Source organism: Trichoplax adhaerens, genomic scaffold (genome assembly GCF_000150275.1).
Source record: "Trichoplax adhaerens TRIADscaffold_6 genomic scaffold, whole genome shotgun sequence".
Lineage (NCBI taxonomy): Eukaryota > Metazoa > Placozoa > Uniplacotomia > Trichoplacea > Trichoplacidae > Trichoplax > Trichoplax adhaerens.
In genome coordinates, this window is record NW_002060948.1 from 3,760,934 (window position 1) to 3,784,177 (window position 23,244).

Sequence of the window (23,244 nt, forward strand, 5' to 3'; positions counted from 1 at the left end):
TTGTCATTGGCGGCAATACTACGTCTAGTGCAGTACTGCAGTGCCATAATGTTCTGTTGGATACCTTAAATTTGTCTAGTGTAGTCGAGTAGAAGTTCCTATAGTGTATTCATACGAGCAAAATGATTGTCCCCCTTCGATTTCACACTGCAATTTCTGATACATGATAGTGGTATAGACTGCACAGTCGTTATAGTATAGTACAGTAGGTTAACAGTTAAGCCACAAGACACTGTATCATACGGACATCATTAACAGTATTGCCCAGTGGCCACTGTGCCCTAGCAATTGCCAGCGTTTCCACCATCAATGTAGCTCCTAAAAATCAAAATGAAAGGAAAGCAAACGCGTAGCAGTAACAAGTATAAAATTGATTGGGAATGGGCTAAAGAATCCACTGTACAGCAAATTAATCAAGAGCAAGTAGAAAAAGTTTATGGAGTTCATTTTAATTCCTGCAGCTTAACCAACGATAAGACTCATAGCAAGTAAGATATCCTTGTCATGCATTTTCAATGAATGAGAGTGATTGGGAAATGCCAACTCTTTCAGAATCAATCAATTTGATTCGTGCGATAAATTGCTTACTTATAATGCTATCGACTACATTTATGAATTTGCTTTAGAGATATGAGATTATAAATAATGAAACTTAGTATTGAATACAGCTACTTTTCAATTCATAGTGTGCAGTAATTCCAGTTGAATTTTACAACTACTTTTCTATCAAGTACAGATTGCAGTGGGGTATGGTGCTTTGCACGATACAATCACTAGCAAAATAGGACTTGTCTGCTTCAATTAGGTCTATCTGCTAAATTATAGTCAGGATTACTACTACAAATGGCATTCTACTGATAGTATATTTTTTTCAAAATGTATTTATAGCCTGTAGAATGAATTCTAAACAAGAGATCAGACGTAATGCACATTAGGAAAGCTACTAACCTCTATAGTAACAAAATTGACCACTTTTCACAATCTTACGTCAGCCATTGCTTCCAAAGCAGCGACATAACGGATACTTTAGCATACATAAGGCAATTGCTACATCATCTGCATATTCACTGTTTTATATTGCACCATACGAGAGGAATCTTGATACAATACTTATACTTTAGCCATTTTTGGACTTGCTTAGACCGTAATTGTATTGGGTAATCAATCTCCAGTTTGATTGCCATTTCTTGTTAGCGGTAGACATCCTGGAAAATATTCAAATTTCAGATATGGATCAACAATGATAGGATTGTCGGATGATGGTTTAACATGCTCTAAAATCTGCAATCTATACAGTAATTAATTAAATAGCATAGATAACACTGTAAATGGGTATATAACTTTATTATGATTCATGTTTTGAAACGCGTTAACCTATTACAAACAATTTAAGATCAAGTCTAAATAGGCATTCAAAATGAATTGAAAAATGCAAGCAGTCATCAATCAATATGGAGGCACTTTAGATAGATGGCGTTTAATTAGCTAGGATGAGTTATTCTTTGTCATGTATTACTGCAATGGGATAAATTAAATGATAGGAAGCCAATGAATAAATTCGTCAATGAATCTAGTTTAGCTAGGAATAATGTAATATTATCAAACGCCTATTCTTACTAATGACAACTTACTACCAAAAATTATAAAATGATCCAATAGTGATCCGTAGGTCTACATTAGGCAATTATCTCCCAACATCAATGACTTAATACATTACTTTGCAGACTATATTATGATACGTAATACTAATTAGTACTATACAAGTAGGAATATTTCATTTCTCATGTGATAAGCTTATTTTCAAATAACACATGTAAAATATAATACTGTGTATGTATGTCTAGATTTTACAGCAAGAGGCCACGTTGCATGGCATGCTATAATAATCATATCGCTAACTATAAAAATCAATTTTACATGGTTAACATAACTTTCTGATTCGTTCATCTAGGAGTAATTGTCGCAGTAACCCAAATTGCCTAGTGCATTTAGGGGAAGCGAATTGGATATCCAATACTGAAGGTAAATTAACGAATTGAATGACGCTGCAATATAATTAAGAAGTAATGATACTACATTACAAACATTCCCCAAATCCTTAATCTTATCATAAAAAGAACAGTATCATGATATCATAAGATTAATACACCTAAGAAATATTAAAAATGCAAACTATTGTACACAAACTATAGTAACATGCTTTTCTTTTCAAAAGTTGAGTCTGCTGTATACACGGAGGTCATTGAGAATATTGTCAGGCAAGATGTAAGTGTTGGGTGTTTTATCATAGTTAGTTGCTTCTATACTAGCTAGTTCTGATTATAAATTTTTCTTGATATTATAATAGAACCAATTTCTAGGACTGAGAAATCTTGGAGCTACCTGCTATGTTAACTCTTTACTACAGGTAGTAGCTTTACGTTATTCAAGGTATGCATTTCAAGTTAATTCTTTCTTTTCGGTATATTGTACAGGTTTGGTTTTTCATCTCTGATTTTCGAAGCGCTATTTATAGCTACCGGAACGATTTTGTTCGGGATAAAGTAATAAAAGTGGATTTATTAACCGATAAAGGATTTAGTTTAATGGGTAAATGGCAACATACTTTAAAATTCTCACTGTAGGGTGCTTAAGTATCATTAGTAAACACTCTACTTGCTAACTTATAACGTGTGTTATACATGTTTTTAGGGTTGGATGACAATGTTGATATAGAAAGCCATTATTATGAAAAAATTAATATAAGTAAAAAGATTAGTGACAGTATAAAATCATCTCAAGCTATCCATTCTAGCTCTCAGGGTCGACGAAGTCTGTTAAATAATTTATACGAAAGTGTACCTGAATTTGTTGGCAATCAAGAACAAATCCTGCCTGCACTAGCATCTATTTGTGATTACTTACAACTAATATTTGCATTTCTGCAATTTAGTAAGCGCCGGTAAGTTTCACTTATTCCTTATCTTTATTTACTAAATTAATGCTATCAGTTAGTTTGCTTTACCTTCACTGGTATGCAATATAACGAATAGTTCTTTATTTACCAGCTATATTGATCCATCACCGTTAATAAAGTTCCTTGGTCTAGATACCAATCAGCAGCAGGTTTTACTAGAACTTAAATGTGAAGTTAAATGTATCTTATTAACAGTAATTCTATGCTATGCATGTGTAATAATTTGCAATTCTCACTAGGATATCCAAGAATTTTGTCAATTAACCATGACACTTTTGGAGACAACACTTTCCTCTCAAGTGAGTTTTACATCAATCTTTTTACACAAATATTATAATGCGCTATAAAATGCTGCTATTAACTATTACCCTGATAATATTTTCATTTTGTAGCTTGATACAAAAGTACAAAGCACTATTGGGACATTATTTCAAGGAAGATATTCGTATATCACAAAGTCCTGCATCCCAATTTATATAACTATTTAGCAGATTATTAATAACGTAGAAAAAATACCTAGATTAAAACTGAAATATTAAATAACTTAATGTATTATTTATTATGTGAAGGTGTGACAGTTGCAAGTTTATCTCGGAAAGGAATGCTACCTTTTATGAACTAGATTTGACGGTAGCAGGGCACAGTACGTTAGAAAAGAGCTTCGATGACTTCTTCAAAGTATGAGGTTTTTCCTTCTGATATTTCAATGTTATTACCATATACGCTTTAGTTGACTACAGTATTTGAAAAATTAAGATCTAGGCTTAGCGATAACACATGCGGTCATTCTTATTGCGATATTACCATTCTATTGCAGAAGGAAAAGTTAAATGGACCTAATCAGTACTACTGCGAGGTGTGTCAGAGTAAGCGTGATGCTTCTCGATGGATTGGAGTAGATTCGCTTCCGCCAGTTTTAAATATTCAGCTACTTAGATTTATTTATGATAGGTATTACCCAACTAATTTATCTTTCTTACCTACCATTTTATTACATTTTGCTAAACATACAATTGTAATATTTAACATTGATATAGGAATACCGGCCAAAAGAAAAAGCTTAAATCTATATTACATTTTCCAGAAGTACTCGATATGACCAAGTATATAAGACATGCACCAACAGATACTTCTTTCATATATGACATAAAGGCTGTTCTTATACATCGCGGCGCTGGTACCCAATCCGGTCATTACTTTACACATATAAAAGAAGACGAGGTTACTCACAGCTTTTCTATGATATACAGTTTTGCTAAAATTATTTTGTATAACTCACCTCTATAATATTACAGTCGAAATCTTGGTATGTGTTTAACGATGAGGCGGTATATCAGTTAAGTGGGAAAAAATTACAGATAGATGAAGATTCAATGGAATCTGATGATCTAAGTCAATCGAGTAAAAATCCTAAACCGGTTAAAGGTATTGCTTTAATAATGATGATGTTGCATGGACAAATTATTGTAAGGCATTTTTCATTAAGCTAACATTCTTATTTTTAGCTGGTTATCACGCATCTCGCAGCGCCTACATGTTGGTGTATACGCGACGCTCTAGTATAGGAGAATATTCTAGCGATTTAAAAGAGAACGTGATTTTGCCCAGAAGTATTGTTAAAATCATCAGTGAAGATAACGTGTCCATTAAGAACTGGATCAATGCAGTTACTGAACAAATGGTTAGATTTTTAAAGTTGTGTCGCTAGTATTTCTAAAATCTATCATTGTTTTCAGCTTATAAAACTTCAGACTGTCTATATCTGTGTATCTCAGACAAAGAGTGAAATCAGTCAAACTAATACAATTCATGCAAATCTTGCTAATCTAGTTTAGATCTTACATTGTCATTTTGGCATCAGAGGACAATTGGAGTGATATGAGTTTCATTTTTTAATGCGCAATGTATTACTTTTTTGAATACAGCTAAGCCATACAGCTGCGATAAGCAATAGAGCGCAAGAGATAAATCGAATTTATCCTTCTCTGTCAGCTGATACAGGTACTAATATTTGATTTATAGGATCTTTCTTATTACTAATAACTCCTAATATATCAATGTTTAATTTCAATATTTGTTTAGATCAAACTTACGAATGGATTCCAACTGAATGGCTTTTAGAATGGCTGCGTAAACAAGATTTTAATTCTCCTATTGATAATAAGACAGTTTTGTGTAATCATAAGAAGTAGGAATTATCATTAAATTTTAAGATATTATGCTGTGGTATTGCTAAATTTAAACTTAACAGGTACTGTCGTTTATTAGATTATCACCCGATTCTGTTTCTATGGTTAAGAGAATCAACCAAATATATGTATGTATTTACGATATGTATAGCTCACAACTTATACTCAGAGCTATTTTAAAAATAGTAATTAATTTTTAATTAATTGTAGGCAAATGAATTATACAAGTTATATGGTGGAGGCCCCCGTCTAACTAGGTGATGAGTTACTGTTAAATATTGTAGTATCACTAAATATAAATCGAGTTTTTAATTGATACAGGGAAGATATGTGTAAACAATGTGTGGAGGAAAAATATCGAAGAATTCAATTTGATACAAGATTGAATAATGATTGGAAATTTATTAAATCTACCATAACCAAAACGTTACCAACTGGGTATTATAGTATATCTGTTTCGAAAAACTAATAGAAATTGCTTTGTTTTCGCTTCCATAGTTTTATACTTATTAAATTTGTTTAATTATGTAGACAAACCGAATTTTGGATTGGCAAAGTATCTCTTAGAAATTGGAAAGGTTTAACTATTAAGAAATTCGAGAAGGATATCAGTGAATCTTCATTAAAAACGACCACGGTAATTGGCTATCAATTTGTTATTAAAGCACATTATTGAGAATTACTATCCATTTAATCTGCAATTGTGTTCTTGCAAATATATATCATAGGAAAATTCGGAACCGGCCAAGGAAGATGCCGAAAGTGATGCTAACCTAGCAGCAGATAGTGCTACTTATGATGATGAATTTGAATTTAATCAAGATCTACTATGTGAAGAACATGGTATTTCTATAGCTAGTCGTTACTTTGTAAAAATTTCGGTTTTAAGATTGTTTCACCAATTAAACGATAATTTTTTAGGTAATTTAACCGCAGAGGAATCGAATCGACAGATAGTTAGTGAAGTAGTCTGGCTCATGTTAAAATATTACTTTCCTGAAGCAGCTAGCTATCCAGTGGGAACACCCATTTGTCACCTTTGCGAAGTAACAAATTAGTTTTTTAATTATAACGATTAGTCAATAGGAGATTATAACTTTGATGAAGTGATTAGAATATATCTTAGGTTAAGCTAAATTTGAACTATCCTACTAGGAAATCGCAAAAGCTAGAGTAGAAGATGAAGAAACTTTAAGATTGTATGCTGCTACTGAAAAGAAGATTCTAAGTAAAATATATAGTAACAAATCTAGACCGTCAATTGAGGATGAGGTTCGTTATTGGTATTAAAATTTTTCCTTTAAATGAATAAATTTATATTGCATATACCGCGTTTGAATATACATGAACAGTTAAAACTTTGAATTAAAATTGCTTAAAAACCGATAAAAGTAGGGTTCTATTGTATCAATAGGGAGAGTTTTACGTTATACCTTTAAGTTTCGTAAGAAAATGGCGTAACTTTATAAGGTACCTGATTAGTGCGGCTCAATTTATAGGCTAAACTATGGATATATTTTATTAGTAGTTTAATAGGCTAAAAGTAATTCCTGATGTGAAGGTCATATTTTCAATTGTAGGCAACCAATAGTAAAGTGTCGTCCTAAGCAAATTAATCTATCTGAAATTCTTTGCGAACACAATAAACTTCCGTTCGATCCTTTGATGGATCTCGATGGAGATAAAATGTGATTTTATTTGCCCTTTGTTAATGTATGCTGTCATTTGGGTTACTCTTGCATCGCATTCATAAATTTCTTCATCATTTGTTATTCCGGTTTGATGATTTAGTTACGTTAATGTGACTACAGAAGAATGGGTTAATCTGCTTAATTTTTATGGAACTACAAGTGAAACTTGTAAAGAAATTAAGATCACGGTTAAAGATAGATTATGTGAATGTTTTCCGCCATGTTGCCAAATCTGTATTGATAGCTTAATAGAAAGAAGAGCAACAGAGATTAAAACGTACAGAAACGCCAGAATTTACATCAGTAAGGAGAATCCAGATGATGAAAAGTGTATCGGTCCTTCTCATGATGAATGCGAGGTACGCATTTGAACTTACTGATCTAAATTTACCGAAATTTTAATGATTTTTTTCTTACTGTAGATGTATTAGCGTAGTATTTTAATTGGATACATATAACTAGCTATCTTTGATTTGATCATTTGAAAAAGCACCCTTATCTCCTATTTGTTGTCAAATAAATTAAAATTTTATAATTATTTAGAATATTCAAAAAGAATCTCGTAAACGTAGCATTACGACAATTTCTCCGTTGAGGCGTAGTAAACGGTGAGTTCTCGTAAATGGGTTGTTGGTATTGTAATCTTTACACCAGCGTTTACAAAAGTTGGATATTGAACTGGTGTCCATGGCTCTTCTTGATTTTAATACATTATAGATGTCGCCCCGGTGAAGTTGCAGTTACAATTTCATCTGATGAAACTTTACGCGATCTAAAGTTGAAGGTATGGTGAATAGATTTTTACTGGCACGTATTTATATTTATCTATTTATTGGTCAATCTATGGCTTACTATACGATTATTTAGGTTATGACTGAATTTCAAGTTGCACCCTTTGATCAACACCTTCATTTGAATGGTTGCGAACTATTTGATAATGACCGTACGTTGGGAAATTCAGGAATCTTACCCGATTGTCGTCTGACGTTGAAAGTACTGTATTTTAACTCTTTTCGTTTAATTTTAGCTATCGGATCTAGCATTTATTGTCATATATTCATATAATTTGTTTACTTTAACAGATAGATTTGCCTGTAGAAATAACTGAAGAACCCCGAGGTAAGATGAAGTATCGTAGCTTTTAATTTTTTATTAGATATGATATAAACTTCATATTTAGGGCAACTTAACGGTTAAAATATTTCTATTAAATTTGTAATAGAACCTGAAGCTGGATTTATGGGTATTACAAACATCGAATTCTCATAATATTTTGATTTCATGAATGTTTACGTCTTTCATGGGGATTATTTGCTAATAATTTCAAATTTTCTTTTAAATTTGTGTTACGGTTTTAGGTACAGGCCTTGTGAGTTTTTCAAGTTAAGCAAGTCTTCGATCTGAACTTGTGACAAAATTGATGTATTTATAACTGTTACATATAAATAACCCAAGAAAATTTCGGTGTAAAGGCCAACAAGGACAGATAGCTAGACTATTCATGTATATTTCGATTGATGATTGAGCTTTTAGAATATCGATTACGATAAACTCTATCATGTTGTGTTGATGTGCATAGTTTTATTTGCTTTGATATTTGTATAATAGTAAATACGTATGTGTATTTCACGTTTTGGCCAATAATGTTGAATATGATATAGGTACGAACGTTTAATAATTCAAAAATAATTGAGCGTAACAAAGTTTTTTTGCTGTGACAGTCAGCATTAACTGTCACTAGATGATAACGATTACGGTCCCTATACTGTGTAAATATATACAGTAATGATAACAAATGTATTATAGTCAAAACTAATAATGATTATCAGCGTATGACTGATACTTTATTAATTTCCTATAAATATCAAAATCCTAGCTTATTTGCTGGGCAGTGTATCATGAATGTATTTCTAAAGTATTTTATCATGAAAGTTTAATGTACTGTGTATCGCGGTCCATTCAATGACGGTAACAATAGTACTAATAGTTGTACGCAACTTCAATAGCTGGATTTCAATTGATGATTGAAGATCATGTATGATCAATAAAGAGGTATAACTTTGGTAGACATCTTGAGAATGAGCATCAATTAATAGTCAGTACAGTAGTATAGGGAATAAGAAAGATTCTATTTATTACAAGAAAACATTTCAGAACAATAACATGATAACCAGTATGACAGCAACGGCCGTAAGTACGATACACTACAGTAGAATACAGGTAGTATTAACAACATTTTTAAGATCAAACCTTTTCGTGTAATAGTTATAATAATTAATTAAGATTATCCGTCATAAAAAGTTGGTAATTTATCGCCAGAAATGATTGTTCGATTTATTCCATCTTTATCAATGGAAGCTAAGCGAATCACGCCACCTGAAGATCCGTCCCGAGACATTGCCAGAGCAACAGCTATAAATTACCAATTGAAAATAGTTAGATATTTATATAGATTTTGGAATTTGATAACAGTAACTAACGAACCTTGTTTTACAAAATCCAAGCATTCGTTTTTGCTCATATTAGGCTTATAGTGGGCATCACAATATCCGTAGATGTAAGTACTACCAGAACCTTATCAACAAAATATACGAGTAAGTACACAATCGCATATTACTTATCAAATATGGTTTGCATACTTTGACTCAAAGTATGCTACAACTCATTGATTTCAGATCAATTTCACTATTTTGGCTTAAGGTTATTTTGAGTACTTACCACCAATAGTAAATGGCCGACGTACGCACATGCCACCAAGAGGAATAACGTAAACCTAATCATGTATCATAATATATTTAGAGTGACTGTATTTAGATCTTAAGTAACTGTTACTTCACATCGTAGTATACTAAGTGCATATAGTTTATAAAATTTACCTGGCCACCCTTGAAGCAATCCCAACCAGCACAAATAATTCCTGCTACCATGCTGTCTCTATATCTGTAACACATGTCGCGGAATATACTCGACGCAGTTTCAACTAGGGGTTCTTCATCTAGTTCCATCCTTTGGTTAAGGATTACAAAATAGCAATTAGTTCAATTTTTAATCTTAAGGGGTGGTTTAAGACATTCAAAATCTACTTACTTGTGAAAGTTTAGGCTGTAGGCAACAATATCTGCAATTGCTTGCGTATCAGCAGCGGAACCGGATCGACAGCAGTAAATACTATCACTAATCCGCGTTAACTTGTCTGTTACCCGATTAACAACATAGGATCTAATCGATTGATTGGTTTCAATATTACCGCAGTTAATTTCAAGCACTAGAATAGAAATTCTGACACCAGGGTCAATACTTTCAATTTCTTTATCCTTACCCAGACGTTGTTCGAGAATCCGCACCAATTACTACGCCACCGTCGTATTCAACTGCCATAATTGTTGTCTATTAGTTGATTTAGCATAGGATAAATAGAATTGATATCATCAGCGATCAAATTCAATATTGCTAATAAATGATCATACGCGTAATTATTTTTACTTTATATCATTGCTGTAAGACAATACAACTACGATTGTAGAAGTTATCTATAGCGGTGGCTATAACATGTAGAACTTCAAACAGTCATGAGCGAAATTAGCAGACAAGGGTTATGTAGCAAATGTCAAATTATGAGACACTTGTAGCACATCAGTGAACGGATTTGTTTTCAATTGTATCCATATTTTCCGTGTGTGAATTATACGTTAGTGAGCATATTATGGAATAAAGCATGCCATTATAGGATTGACGTGATGTAACACCGAAATCTGTAGTGACGATGGTAAAACTGTAACTTCTGTGGATGCTGCTTCTCGTAGAATAATTAAGTTATTTGATATTTTCTATGGATTATCCTATACCGTGAGTATTTCGTATTTACTGTTCAGCCTGGAGTACACGAGTAAATAGGATTACGTTATTGCACGTAGGGGGGATTTTAGTGATTGCGCCTGTAAAAAGACTACAGTATATAGGACAAAATCAGCACTGATTGTTTGAGTTAATTACACTATACGAAGATCTTTAGGTCACCTACTACATCAGTAGAAATCGACCACTCTTTTATAGAATTAGTATACGATATGTCCTCGAGTCTACACTGGAAGAAAGTATATGTAAGCGTTTATCCACTTTGGTAGTGTATCAACATTATAGATGAAGGGCCACATAGAAGCTTTTGGTTGATGCTGCTTCTAATTCCCGTCATAATATGAAGTGGCTATGATGTCCATCTTAAACACCAAGTAGCTTCCTAGGTATTGGGATAATTCTATAATACGTGTCGTTGAGCTATGCAAAGATTGTAGGGTAGTAGTATAGACGCGTCTGGAATTCAAAGTACTAGACGCGATGTAAGTCTGACTACTAGCTACAATAAATTATACAAAGAAGAGCCAGCTTTGACATATCGAGAACAGCGTCATGGACGCTAGTCTAAGCTAGTTCTGGTAAAGTCTTGCATGTATAACTCATCACATAATAATCGATCGACGTCTAGCAATGTGAGTAGTGTAGTCGTGGTAAGTCAACATTGATTGATGATGGTCATACTGTAGAAAGATTGTAGATTTATGATTAGACATACTGATTGAAGTCATTCTATAACTGTTCAGCGATGCAGTAGTCTCTATATGTAGAAGTCAAGTGGCAGAACTAGAGTAACTGACCGTTCTACTTCGGATTAGAGTAATTATTCCCATTTTAATATACGATGTTGGCACGTTACACATTTATCCGATCATTGCCTACCTGGAGATCCTTTCATGCGTGTATTTCAAATCCATGATATTGTTCACTATAGTCTACACTATCACTCTTTCAATATGGACAATTGTTGAGTATCAGTTTTAAAACAACCATTAGAGGAAAGTATCCTATAGAATAGGGCTTATTGATTCACTGTTACTGCATAAGAGAGATTTTTTGATGCACTGTGTGCCATCCCTAGTCAGTCTGATGTAGCACTATCGCTTTAGCTGGTGATTGAAAATGTTGTTGGTAAAGAGCAGCGTCATAGTGACGTGAGTCCGAGTACTGGGAAATAATTATTGCACCAATCTTGGACGTGCCACTCATGGATATGGAACGAATAACATAGTCATCGATCGATGTATGGCTAAGTAAATAGTCCTGAATGACTGATGATGTATATAACCTTGCTGTTTGAACATTATGATCCACTACAGAAGATATCCATTTATCCATCGCAACGAGTGGAAAGGATAAAAGAAACTACAAAGACTAATGGATCGCTATAGAGATAGACTACCGTAGTACTTTTTTTGAACTCTACTGTATCCACATCAGACGAATACAAGCTGCAATGGACTTACCCCAGTCATCACTTCAGAATTCAGCCAATCTGGCGAGCTATCGCTAAAGGCAGTATCATTACTATTGGTTATTAAATTAACGGCCATCTTCGAAGGCTATTTACTCCTTAACTGTAGTCCAAGTTGCAAAAAATAGTCAGCGCTTTGCCTGGGAAGGAAAGGAAAGGCCTCGGACTAGACGGTGTTGGTGATCCAGTTTGCGCATGCGTATGATAACCCAAGAGCCACCATGGAAAAAATGAATTGATTGATTCTTAGCAAGAGACTGGTCTAATGATAGTGGATCCTTTGCAATTCTGCGTTCTATACGAAAAACAGTATGTTGTAGCTCATGTTTCAGTAGGCATTGCCATCGATCAGCCTAGGATTGTCAGGGCCTCGGACTAGACGGAGTTGGTGACCCAGTTTGCGCATGCGTATGACAACCCAAGAGCCACCATGGAAAAAATGAATTGATTGATTCTTAGCAAGAGACTGGTCTAATGATAGTGGATCCTCTTTCAATTCTACGTTCTATACGAAAAACAGTATGTTGTAGCTCATGTTTTAGTAGGCCTTGCCATCGATCAGCCTAGGATTGTCAGGGCCTCGGACTAGACGGAGTTGGTGACCCAGTTTGCGCATGCGTGTGACAACCCAAGAGCCACCATGGAAAAAATGAATTGATTGATTCTTAGCAAGAGACTGGTCTAATGATAGAGGATTCTCTTGCAATTCTACGTTGTATACGAAAAACACTATGGAATAGCTCATGTTTTAGTAGGCATAGCGATAGATCAGCCTAGGATTGTCATAGCTCGAGACATGGATTCTGCGCTGTAGGAGTCGTTTGGTGACTTGTATGTTTGAAAAGAGTAAGACCAAAGTATGACTGTGCAGTATACACACTAGCCCTTGGTACAGTACAGTACCCTTGATCGGAAACAACTGAGTTGTGTGAACAATACTTGTCACCATGACTTCATACGCCAACCAGAACTGGAGGAGGAACTGCGACAGCGGCTGCGCGAATGAAAGGGTTAACACATATGTTTTATTTTACTTTATACGGTACTGTGTACAGTATGATGGTCTCAGCGTCCGGCTATCGGTCATACTGTACAATGTACAGTACACACTGTATATCCATATTGGCAAAAACGACACAACGAAGTGTTGATACAATAAAACAAGGACGACAAGGTTTTCTTCCATTTTTACTGTCCTAACACTAACAGGGATCTATTGGCCGCTCACAGTCGACAATTTTTGTGAGTGGAAATGGACAAGCGTAATCGTACCCCCGGGTTAATAGTCCTAATTCTTTTTCTGGTTAACGTATAGCTGTACACTGTTACAGTATTGTGATCAATAATGGATCGTATACTATGAAGAGTTAGGGAAAGATCATGATATGTACAATATTTGGCTAGTTTCTGTTGTGTAGTAGGTGACTATAGGACCTGTACTTTCCCATTTACCCATTTTTCATGCTGATACATACAACACGAGTTGAGATAGTCCATTTTATGCTACGAATCTACCACGCACAGTATTGGTGTACTGTATTCGTAACTTGAACACATTTGATGTCAATTTCAATGACATATTCGCATAAAGCATCTTCTTTCCAATCAAATGATACCAAATTTGTCTAATATGGACTTGAAATTAAAATGTCCTAGAATTTCAAACAGTAGAGACACGCTGTAGTACAAGATCCTCGTCATAGGTAGAGTCAGTACCACTGTGCAAGGGCATCCAGTTTTTGAAGTCTATGTGGTCATGCTTGCCTATGGTGATAGCAACACCAAACATATGACATTGTTGTTCAATGGCTCTACAGTACAAGCGCATTGGCAACAAAAATACGTCATAACCTATCCGCAACCGTCAGTCCAAATTAGAACCTGTCCCTCAATGGCAGGCAAGTTTTACACAATATTCAGTGCCGTACTGTACCGATCGTAATAGTAGAACCCTTGTCTGCTTTTTCAATTTTCAATGACTCTGACTGTACCGTCTTGTCCTGTCCTGCTGTATTGAAAAAAAAAGAATTGTATTATCCAACTCAATCCCCAAAAAGGAAAGAAACGCTGAAACTTTTCAATTCCCAGGGGCTTTTATTATCCTCCTACTCAGAATAAGTTAATCCATTCTACGTCAAGACTTTATTGCACACTGCACAATCTAGGTTGAGATAAGTCATACCACCCAATTTTGACTTGACTGAATCATCATTTTTCTTTCCCTGATAGCGCATAAAATCAATTCATAAAAATGAAAAATACAGTACGGTAAAATCAGCTTTGAAGGCTGCAACATTCCTTTATGTGACGTTGCACAGCTGTACTGAACCGTCATGGCGTTGGCACGGTAATCAACCGGAACTGTAAATCACTTGTACTACAGTTACTGTACCATACTGTAGTACTGCATTGGAGAAATTTATTTTGCATATACAGCCAATGGTCAATTTTGGATTTGGTTGTTATACTGTACGACAGCAAATTGTATTACGTGTATTACGGGCGTACAGTATGTCACACATACGCCATTACTCCGTTGGTTGTTTTGGCTAAAGTACCGCCAGAACTGTACTGTACCGATACGGCAGTATTGGTAGTTTTTGGGGAACGTGCACGATTGGACTGCAAAGTGATTTTCTTTCCAAATTGGAGCCATTTTCAAATTTGCAATAAAGCGAGTCAAAAAGCGTTCAAGACACATTTGAATATCGAGTTAGATGGATAATTTATTAAATGACTTTGACGTACATTTTTTTCAGTCATTCTTTAACGTAAATTATGAATGAAATGAATTTTTGTCCGCGAGTTCAACATTAAAATTGCATTTCATTAACATAGAATAGACATTACAACGTAGCACGGTGAACAACAAACAATGGCTAAATAGTTCAGCGCCTTTTACTGGCAATTTTTTGGACTCTAATTTTGTAACAAGATGCGGCGACTGATTAAAATTGCAGAAATATTCGTAATCATAACATTTAAATAGAGTTCAAGTTAAATTCGGCACCATTTTCATGTAGTGCCACTATATTGAAATCTACATTTTGAAGTCAGTCATCTACACTACATTATACAGGTAAATTTGCTTTAGGGGTTATCAATTTCTCTAAGCGCGCTCTCCACGGATTCGGCGGGCAAGTTGGATATCTTTCGGCATAATTGTCACACGTTTAGCATGAATTGCACACAAATTGGTATCTTCAAACAATCCAACCAAGTAAGCTTCAGCAGCTTCTTGAAGGGCTCCAATAGCGGCCGATTGGAAACGTAAATCAGTCTTGAAATCTTGAGCAATTTCACGTACCAACCGTTGGAAAGGTAGTTTACGGATCAGCAATTCAGTGGATTTTTGGTAACGACGAATTTCACGAAGGGCAACAGTACCAGGACGATAACGATGTGGTTTTTTCACTCCACCAGTGGAAGGGGCACTTTTTCGAGCAGCTTTCGTTGCCAATTGCTTACGTGGTGCCTTACCACCAGTCGATTTACGAGCTGTTTGCTTAGTACGAGCCATGGATTTTTTTCAAAAAATTTTCAACTGTGAAAAAAAAAGTAACGGCGGAAAAAATGATTTGGCGTATCTACTGTAACGTACGAAAGCAGCGGTATCCAATCTAGAATGAGGTGACGGAGGATTTCAAACTACTTTTTATTACTGTAGTTACCGTGTACTGTATTGCAAAACACGACCAGTAAAATTTCGCCAATACAGTACTGTACAGTTATGATAGCTATAATAATAGAAAACAATTCCTAAAAAATGATCCAAGTAACAAACACAGCTAATTGCACTGTCGAATTTGGCAAACAATGTCACGCATGCGTTACAAAATCGGATTTTCGATCCAGATTGATTTTTAGAGCTCAATTTGGAGCTGAAATGAGCTATTGGAGCAATTATTTTCCCAAATATTATCTCCCTTTTCAAAAGTAGTCATAGCTTGATAATCACTAGGTATATCAGTATCCTATTTAGATGTAGTATGACAATGATTATCAATGGTCTCAAATCTACATTCATTTTGGATATATACCCATTTTTTTAATTTATTGACAATTTCGAATTATCAAATTATTTGCAAATCGACAGCCATCTTCTCAAATTACCCGGTAACAATCTCCTCAATGTACATTGTACAGTACGGTAGAGTACTTATATTATCCTTTTACTTTATATAGTGTACTGGTGTACTGTACAGCCGTATACGATGTGCTTTATTGTCCAGTCCAGTACGGTACGGTACAGTATGGTACCGCAGTGTTATTACACTTTCAACTTGGCTTCCACAGTACAGTACAGTACTGTACAGTACATTACAGGGTCTCTACAGTACATTGTACAATACAAAACAATACAAAGGCATCTAGTACTGTACTGTTATGAACTTCTAGAAATTACTAGTACAGTACTGTACACAGTACAGTGACCCTGTACAGTATACTGTAGTACTAGTACAGTACAAACTGTATAATGTACAGTACTGTATTGTACAGGAAGCATTTAAGAAAGGAAAATCGTACTGTACTGTACAGTATTCTCTCCACAGCACTCTACGCTACAGTAGAACTCTCCATCCAACAAGGGCTTTACTGTACTGTACCATACCGTACCGAGATCATTTCACAGAGAGTGACTCACTAGTACAACAGTGTCAGCAGCATTGCAAAACAGTTCGCTAGTTGAACGATGTACGTCAAAATACCACTCTACGTATACTGACTATACAGTATAGGCCATATATGAACATAACTTGTCCCTTTCACATGACTCACGATAGGAGTACTCCACCCCAAAAATGTGTCTGATTTGTCCTTTTTGGGGGGAAAAAAGGAGCGCAAATGAATCTTATTATACTGTACGCTTATAGTATGCAACGATCGTAGATGGAGTAGATACTATTTCATGTTCTAAGCACCTTTTGCACCAGCTAACACCAGCAAAATAGCTGGATGCTAGACGTAAGAATCTGAAGCTACCCTACTTACTGTACAGTACAGTGTACAGTACACAAACTAGACATTTCATTTTAAACTCTAGCCAGTGTTTTTTTCAATTTCATGATTACACGCACAAGCTAAAGCTTGCACGCATCATCAATCGTCGTTAAAACTTTTCATAATGATGCATATTCAAGACAGTATTAGGCATATTTCAACTGTATTCATACTGTACTGCTAATACAAATGCTTAGTGTGAATAAAATCCCAAATTCTTACAATAACTAATTTATTTTTTAAACTTTTCATAGTGATGCATATTCAAGACAGTATTAGGCATATTTCAACTGTATTCATACTGTACTGCTAGTACAAATGCTTAGTGTGAATAAAATCCCAAATTCTTACAATAACTAATTTCAGGAAAAAATGCTGCAAGCAGGCAACAGTTCATTGTTTATATCATAGCTAGCAATGAATACTTTATTCAGCTAATATGGAAACATAATCGTAAGGCGCTCTTCAAAAGCTATTATTAAAAAAGATTAAAACATTTCATAATATTTTCATTAAATTAAAGTTTTCTATGCACGAACCAATTTGAATTGTTAGCAGGGGTAAGCATTACTAATATCCATAGATATACTCTATAAGTATTGTCATATAAATCTCAGTGCGTTTTCCAATTTATACTCGATATTATATCAAAGTTATGAGCAAAGTTTTCACTATATTTAACTTGCTGGTGAAAAATAATTGCCAATCACTATCATGCCTACTAATAGTATAAGCAACTCAACGTACAGCAGCAAAATGGATCGTTTAAGAATAACAAGATTTAGCTTCGAAATGCACAATATTGAAGCCCAAGCGAATAAATTAAGTTTAAATAGTTTAAAAATGCTGGAATATGATCAGTCTTAAAAAACTATTATCCTAAAAGGAAATGCTGATTACTAATAATATTCGAGCTATAACATTAACTTGAGTCATCTTCCCAATTTATATAAAATAAGTCAGCACCCGTGTACAGTTCGAATGTACGCGTACGCGTATGTAACATTTATGGAAGGTGATATTAAAAAAAAGGTAATAAACTACTTTCGAAAAGCTTTGCTGACAATGGGTTTGTTTCCCAATATTTCATCGATAGAATGCATCATGGAATGATCCAATTTTGGTAATATCTAAGTAACATAAATAATGATAAAGAACAACATTCACCATTTTTTTGCTAATTTAAAATGCTAACTGATATGTCAATACAGGCTTACCGCTATTGCCGTGATGTTCTCTTTCAACTGATGAGAATTTTTAGCCCCTAAAAGCACGCAGTTCGCACGATCATTCTTTAAACACCAAGCAATAGCCAATTGGCATAGTGTACAATCTATTCGATCGGCGATAATTTGTAGTTCCTTTAATTTAGCTTGCATCCGTCTACCTTCTTCACTTTGAATTTTTTCTCTCCACCAATCGAAATTCTAACATATACAAGATATTAAAGTTAAATCAAAGAGGGCTTTGTTAAGAAATAGTCGTGTATAGATTTTGCATGAACTTATTATTGATACTAATTTCATGAACGATACCGACACTCAATGACGCTCGAGAATCTTCCGGTATTGTGTCATCCATGTACTTTCCACTAAGTACACCACCAGCTAATGGTGACCATGTAACCGCACCTACACCTGAATGATGGGTTCTAAGATTAAATAATTATTTACAGATGTCATATTATGATGAATTAACAGAGCTTACCACATTTATCGTATAAATTTTTTTTAACTGCCTCCATCTGCTCACGACACATGAAGTGATACCTGCGGGTAAAATATGATGATAATTGTGTATATAAGGCACGAGTCAATTAAGAGAAAGTGATACTTTTATACATTACTAACTCTGCTTGAATCGCAGTAGGGGGAATCAAATTATATTGTCTCGCCACGGCATATGCTTCCTAAAAAAGAAATTGTAATATCTTCTATGAATGAAATGGATATTAATAAAGTAGCAATGTTCTGTAATAAAAGGACTAACCATAACATCAGCTTCAGTCCATTGCGATACCCCCCAATAAAATGCCAAACCTATGAAAAACATTATTTAGAGTAAAAACATAAGATTGTGGATAAAAATTCTTGATAGGAAAATTTTTCTTCCATGAATGTACCTTGATTTATCACAAAAGTGAACGCCCGAACAATTTCTAAGGTGATAAATACGCGCATGTAAATTATTCAATACATCAAGATTAGAAACAAATCAGTTGATCTGTAGGCTACAATAAGAAGGTCTAATATATGCCTTTATAATATCTTTACCTTCCATTGGTGTCGTAGAATCGGGCCTATTTGCAAAAACAATATCCACGTATTCTAATTGTAAGCGGTGTAGCGAGGCTTTTAGACCTAAAAGACGAAAAGAAACACAGTAGATTAGTATGAAAATACTGAACAAAGGCAAACACTATCTGTAAGTGCTGGAGAAAAAACTTTTTATTTTGTAAAATCGATGGAGGATTAATAGCTACGCACGGGGATTGCCGTTGTACTTAATCACTTTGATAAAGATTATAATAAATACCTTCTATAATATGCTTTCTAGACAGGCCTTGCTCATTTTCCCCTCTAACGACAGACAGTAACATAAATTACATTGTACACACTTTATTAACTTTAACTTTTAATAAATCCAAATTGCAACCTTCCTCCCCAAAAGATCTTTGTACTTATGACCAAGGTCGAGCGCCTGTATATAGTAAGAAGTAACAACCAATCAATCATTAATTCTATTTGATATTTTCTATTTATATTATAATTTACATAATGTACTACTGTCGATATATGGCAAATGTGGTTTTTCTCTCATGCTTTGAAATTTAAGTGGTAAAGAATGTAGCTATTCTTACTTGATACTACAATATCGTTATGACCAATTTGTATTAAAAAAATCCATAAAATTTTTACTCAGCTGTTTCTAATTATCAACTTTGGCAACTATGAATGAACTATAGATTACAAATAGCAATCTCAATCCTTTACCTCCATTGCTTCTTCCGTAATACCTGACCTAACACAATTTCAGCTCTGCCAACAAGAAAAGAAGTATGATTGTTAGCTTTACATGCTTATTCATGACTACTAATCATAAAGTGTATGATGTAATTATAATACAACATCTACGTTGTTACAAGATAAAAATGACTGTGTAGTGTATATTTAGTGTATCCCTTAGTGCATAGTATTACGTGTCAAGATAAATGAAAATAGTACAACTACGTGCAGAGCAGTAAACAACTAAAATTTTACTTTGTCATACGGCTAAATTTTAAGCTATCTAGAATAGAATATATAGCACATCTTACTTTCCACCAGCGTATACTTCAGCTGTGTCGAAGAAATTGATACCATTTTCATATGCGACCGTAATTAATTCTTCAGCATGCTTATCAGTGAGATCAATAGTAATACTTAATATAGCCATATTAAATGAATAAGTTGACATCGCTGATAATGATACTATTGATTAGATCAAATTATCTTGGATAAATAGCGGAATATTAAAAAATTTATGATTTTATGAAATTATTTAGTTATACAATATTATACTTTGTCGGAAACTTGAGATCCGAATGTTACCCACGTTCCTGCAATTATAAAAATCATGATAAAGTATGAGTATACTGCTTTGATTAGATGATTAAATTAGTACTGCAAGCTATAGGGAAGACTGAGAGAGCAGAGATTCTATTTTGCTCCGCATTGATTTTAGATCGAAGAATTTTTCAACTTGTACGTTTGGTTGCAACGCAGAGCCACAGTGACGCAAGCTTGCATGCAATAAGATAAAATGAGGATTGCAATTCATAATAAATATATATTATAATTTAAGAGAGAGAGTTTCAGTATCATGGCACACTCAATATATGGAAATTCAGTAATTCATGAGTTTACTAAGGTCCATTCTTTACAGGTTTACTGCTCTTTTGTTGATTACATACAAGTGAAGTTTATACTACAAATTGAAGTATTTTAAGGACAAAATGATGGATACTGTACGAAGTAGCTCGAACAAATTGATGGCTGCAGCATGTAGCCTTAAGGATAAATGTTGTATTGCATATAACAACACAGCAACGGCATTCCATTTATGATACGTTTTCATCATGCAGTACAATTGATCATATTAATTAATGCGTAGTACGTATTATTACCGAATCCCAGAGCAGAGACTCGGAGACCTGATTTTCCCAAATTTCTAAAATATTAAAGTTAGAACAGGATTAGTAGATAATAGGGTGTAAAATGAATGTAATTGTTATAATGAACTGAGTTACATCAAGTAATGCGTATATGCAAATATGGCTGAGACTATAACGACCCTATAAGCAAGTATTGGGCGATGAGGCGAATTCACTTTAATTGATAGTCCAGAATTGAATGATCGTTTTTAATTCATATACGTATTCTACCAAGATCTCCAGCTGCAGTTGCAGTACGATTATGTGGCTACCGTATTGCAAGAATTTTACTGATTCAATACAACAACTATGCGATGGTCGCTTCAGCAAAGCATTTGTATGACTATATTGTACTGTAGACTACTAAACTCCTATTCCTTCATTCAATAGTCCATCGTGTAGTGGCACTGTGCAGTAAGATTAGCCTGGTTGGATAACGTTCTTGCAGAAGCATAGTGAAAGGTTGAAAGCAGGCTAGATGTGAAGTAATTAGCTTTTTTAATTCTGAATTACTGTATAGCCTATACAATATGATTATTTGTTCTTTCTTTCGAGTCGATTCAAATATTCGACGCTGAAACGAAATATACGTTATCATACAAGTGGAGCTGTAGGCACGAGTAGAATGTTCAATCACATGCAAAACATTATGGCAATCGCTCTTTACAGCACATTACTCTCTTTTAAAGTCGTTTTATAGCGATGGAAAGGTGTTGCCGTTCTCCACAAATCACCCATTCATAGATATTATTATTATTATTATTGTTGTTGCACTGCATGAGTATGCAAGAATGACAGGTTTTACAGTTGTGTTAGCGAACTTGCCTGTATAACATATTTACCGTTGGACGCAACCTGATGAATGGGAAGAAGAGACTGAAATAAGATTGAACAATTTGATGGTCATTCAGTTGGAGAGGGAATAACTGGATAACATTTTAAAATGCAATAGGTGAAATGAGAAAGCGAGACCGACCTTGTTTTGCAGGATTGCCAAGTACTGCGATTGGGTGATGTTTTATTGAATAAGGTCCCCCACCGGTGGAACGTTTTGACACAAAGCCTGCTGCACACTGCACAGTACTGTCTAGTGGTACACTCAGGACAGTATCCGCGGTTATCATGGTGACCACGACGGATCCACGACTTGTCACCGAGGTCAGGCACACTTTCACCGGCATGCAGAGTACAGTACAACGTCCACGCCCGTATTCATCGGACGGACGGATATGGTACAGCACTGTGCGTCAATGACGAGCCTTGTTTTACGGTGTACAGTACACCTGATTGATGAAATTATTCCATGCTGCTACTGAGTGTGCACATCGTTGCAAGGGTCTTACCACGCCCATATCCGACGGACGGGCGGACGGTACAGCACTGCGCGTCAATGACGAGCCTTGTTTTACAGTGTACTGTACTGTGCAGTGTGCACCTGATTGATGAAATTATTCAATGCTGCTACTGAGTGTGCACATCGCTGTAAGGGTCTTACCACCGCACACTAGGGCACAAATGCTTTCAGTGAAGAGTAAAAATAGTGTGGAAAATACTGTAGGGTACTGTAAAGTAAGTAGTCACCAGCGTGCTTTTGTTGACTGTTTGACTCAATCGAGTTGGATGTGCATGACAGGTTTACTGGGCCCACAGCAAAGCCATGTTGGAGTTGAGTCATGGTTCAGTCCGTTACAGCTCGTGAAAGCGGACTGCTGAAGTGCAATTGTTACAGTACAGTACAGTACCGTACAGTCCTATAAAAGAGAAGATCGCTAAAAAAAGTCTTGACAGACTGTACACTGTACACTGTACAGTACAGTACAGTACAGTTCAGACCAGGGTCCGGACCAAAGCATGAAGACCTCGAACTACAGTACTGTACAGACGGTCAA

At 35.0% G+C, this 23,244-nt stretch overlaps 4 protein-coding genes across 4 annotated transcripts; 1 reads left to right on the plus strand and 3 right to left on the minus strand.

Moving 5' to 3' along the window:
• Positions 1–330: 330 nt before the first annotated feature.
• TRIADDRAFT_57537 (uncharacterized protein) lies at positions 331–8,033 on the plus strand (the record flags this gene model as incomplete). The annotated part of the gene is made up of 27 exons (XM_002113371.1): positions 331–488; positions 1,952–2,022; positions 2,216–2,265; positions 2,348–2,407; positions 2,475–2,589; positions 2,692–2,941; positions 3,526–3,634; positions 3,687–3,907; positions 3,994–4,177; positions 4,252–4,381; positions 4,462–4,637; positions 4,882–4,957; positions 5,039–5,144; positions 5,225–5,273; positions 5,356–5,402; positions 5,467–5,583; positions 5,677–5,782; positions 5,874–5,988; positions 6,067–6,191; positions 6,301–6,417; positions 6,560–6,615; positions 6,937–7,195; positions 7,380–7,444; positions 7,554–7,620; positions 7,704–7,829; positions 7,919–7,955; positions 8,017–8,033. 27 exons carry the CDS (start codon positions 331–333, stop codon positions 8,031–8,033), a joined length of 3,009 nt encoding a protein of 1,002 aa, XP_002113407.1.
• A 923-nt stretch (positions 8,034–8,956) lies between these two features.
• Positions 8,957–12,241, minus strand: TRIADDRAFT_37861 (expressed hypothetical protein; the record flags this gene model as incomplete). Its single annotated transcript, XM_002113735.1, has 7 exons — positions 8,957–9,248; positions 9,321–9,410; positions 9,555–9,609; positions 9,713–9,842; positions 9,924–10,055; positions 10,156–10,223; positions 12,155–12,241. The coding sequence occupies 7 exons, from the start codon at positions 12,239–12,241 to the stop codon at positions 9,121–9,123; spliced, it is 690 nt and encodes a 229-aa protein (XP_002113771.1). The 3' UTR covers positions 8,957–9,120.
• Positions 12,242–14,880: 2,639 nt separating this feature from the next.
• Positions 14,881–15,682, minus strand: TRIADDRAFT_36142 (replacement histone H3.3; the record flags this gene model as incomplete). Its single annotated transcript, XM_002113736.1, has 1 exon — positions 14,881–15,682. One exon carries the CDS (start codon positions 15,680–15,682, stop codon positions 15,272–15,274), a length of 411 nt encoding a protein of 136 aa, XP_002113772.1. The 3' UTR covers positions 14,881–15,271.
• Positions 15,683–18,203: 2,521 nt separating this feature from the next.
• Positions 18,204–21,380, minus strand: TRIADDRAFT_27180 (uncharacterized protein; the record flags this gene model as incomplete). Its single annotated transcript, XM_002113737.1, has 14 exons — positions 18,204–18,293; positions 18,381–18,590; positions 18,703–18,800; positions 18,871–18,932; positions 19,014–19,072; positions 19,153–19,202; positions 19,286–19,321; positions 19,437–19,523; positions 19,699–19,742; positions 19,819–19,863; positions 20,157–20,201; positions 20,480–20,559; positions 20,724–20,761; positions 21,329–21,380. Coding segments are annotated over 14 exons (996 nt in total), but the record flags the coding sequence as incomplete, so codon positions are not given.
• Between the last annotated feature and the right edge of the window lie 1,864 nt (positions 21,381–23,244).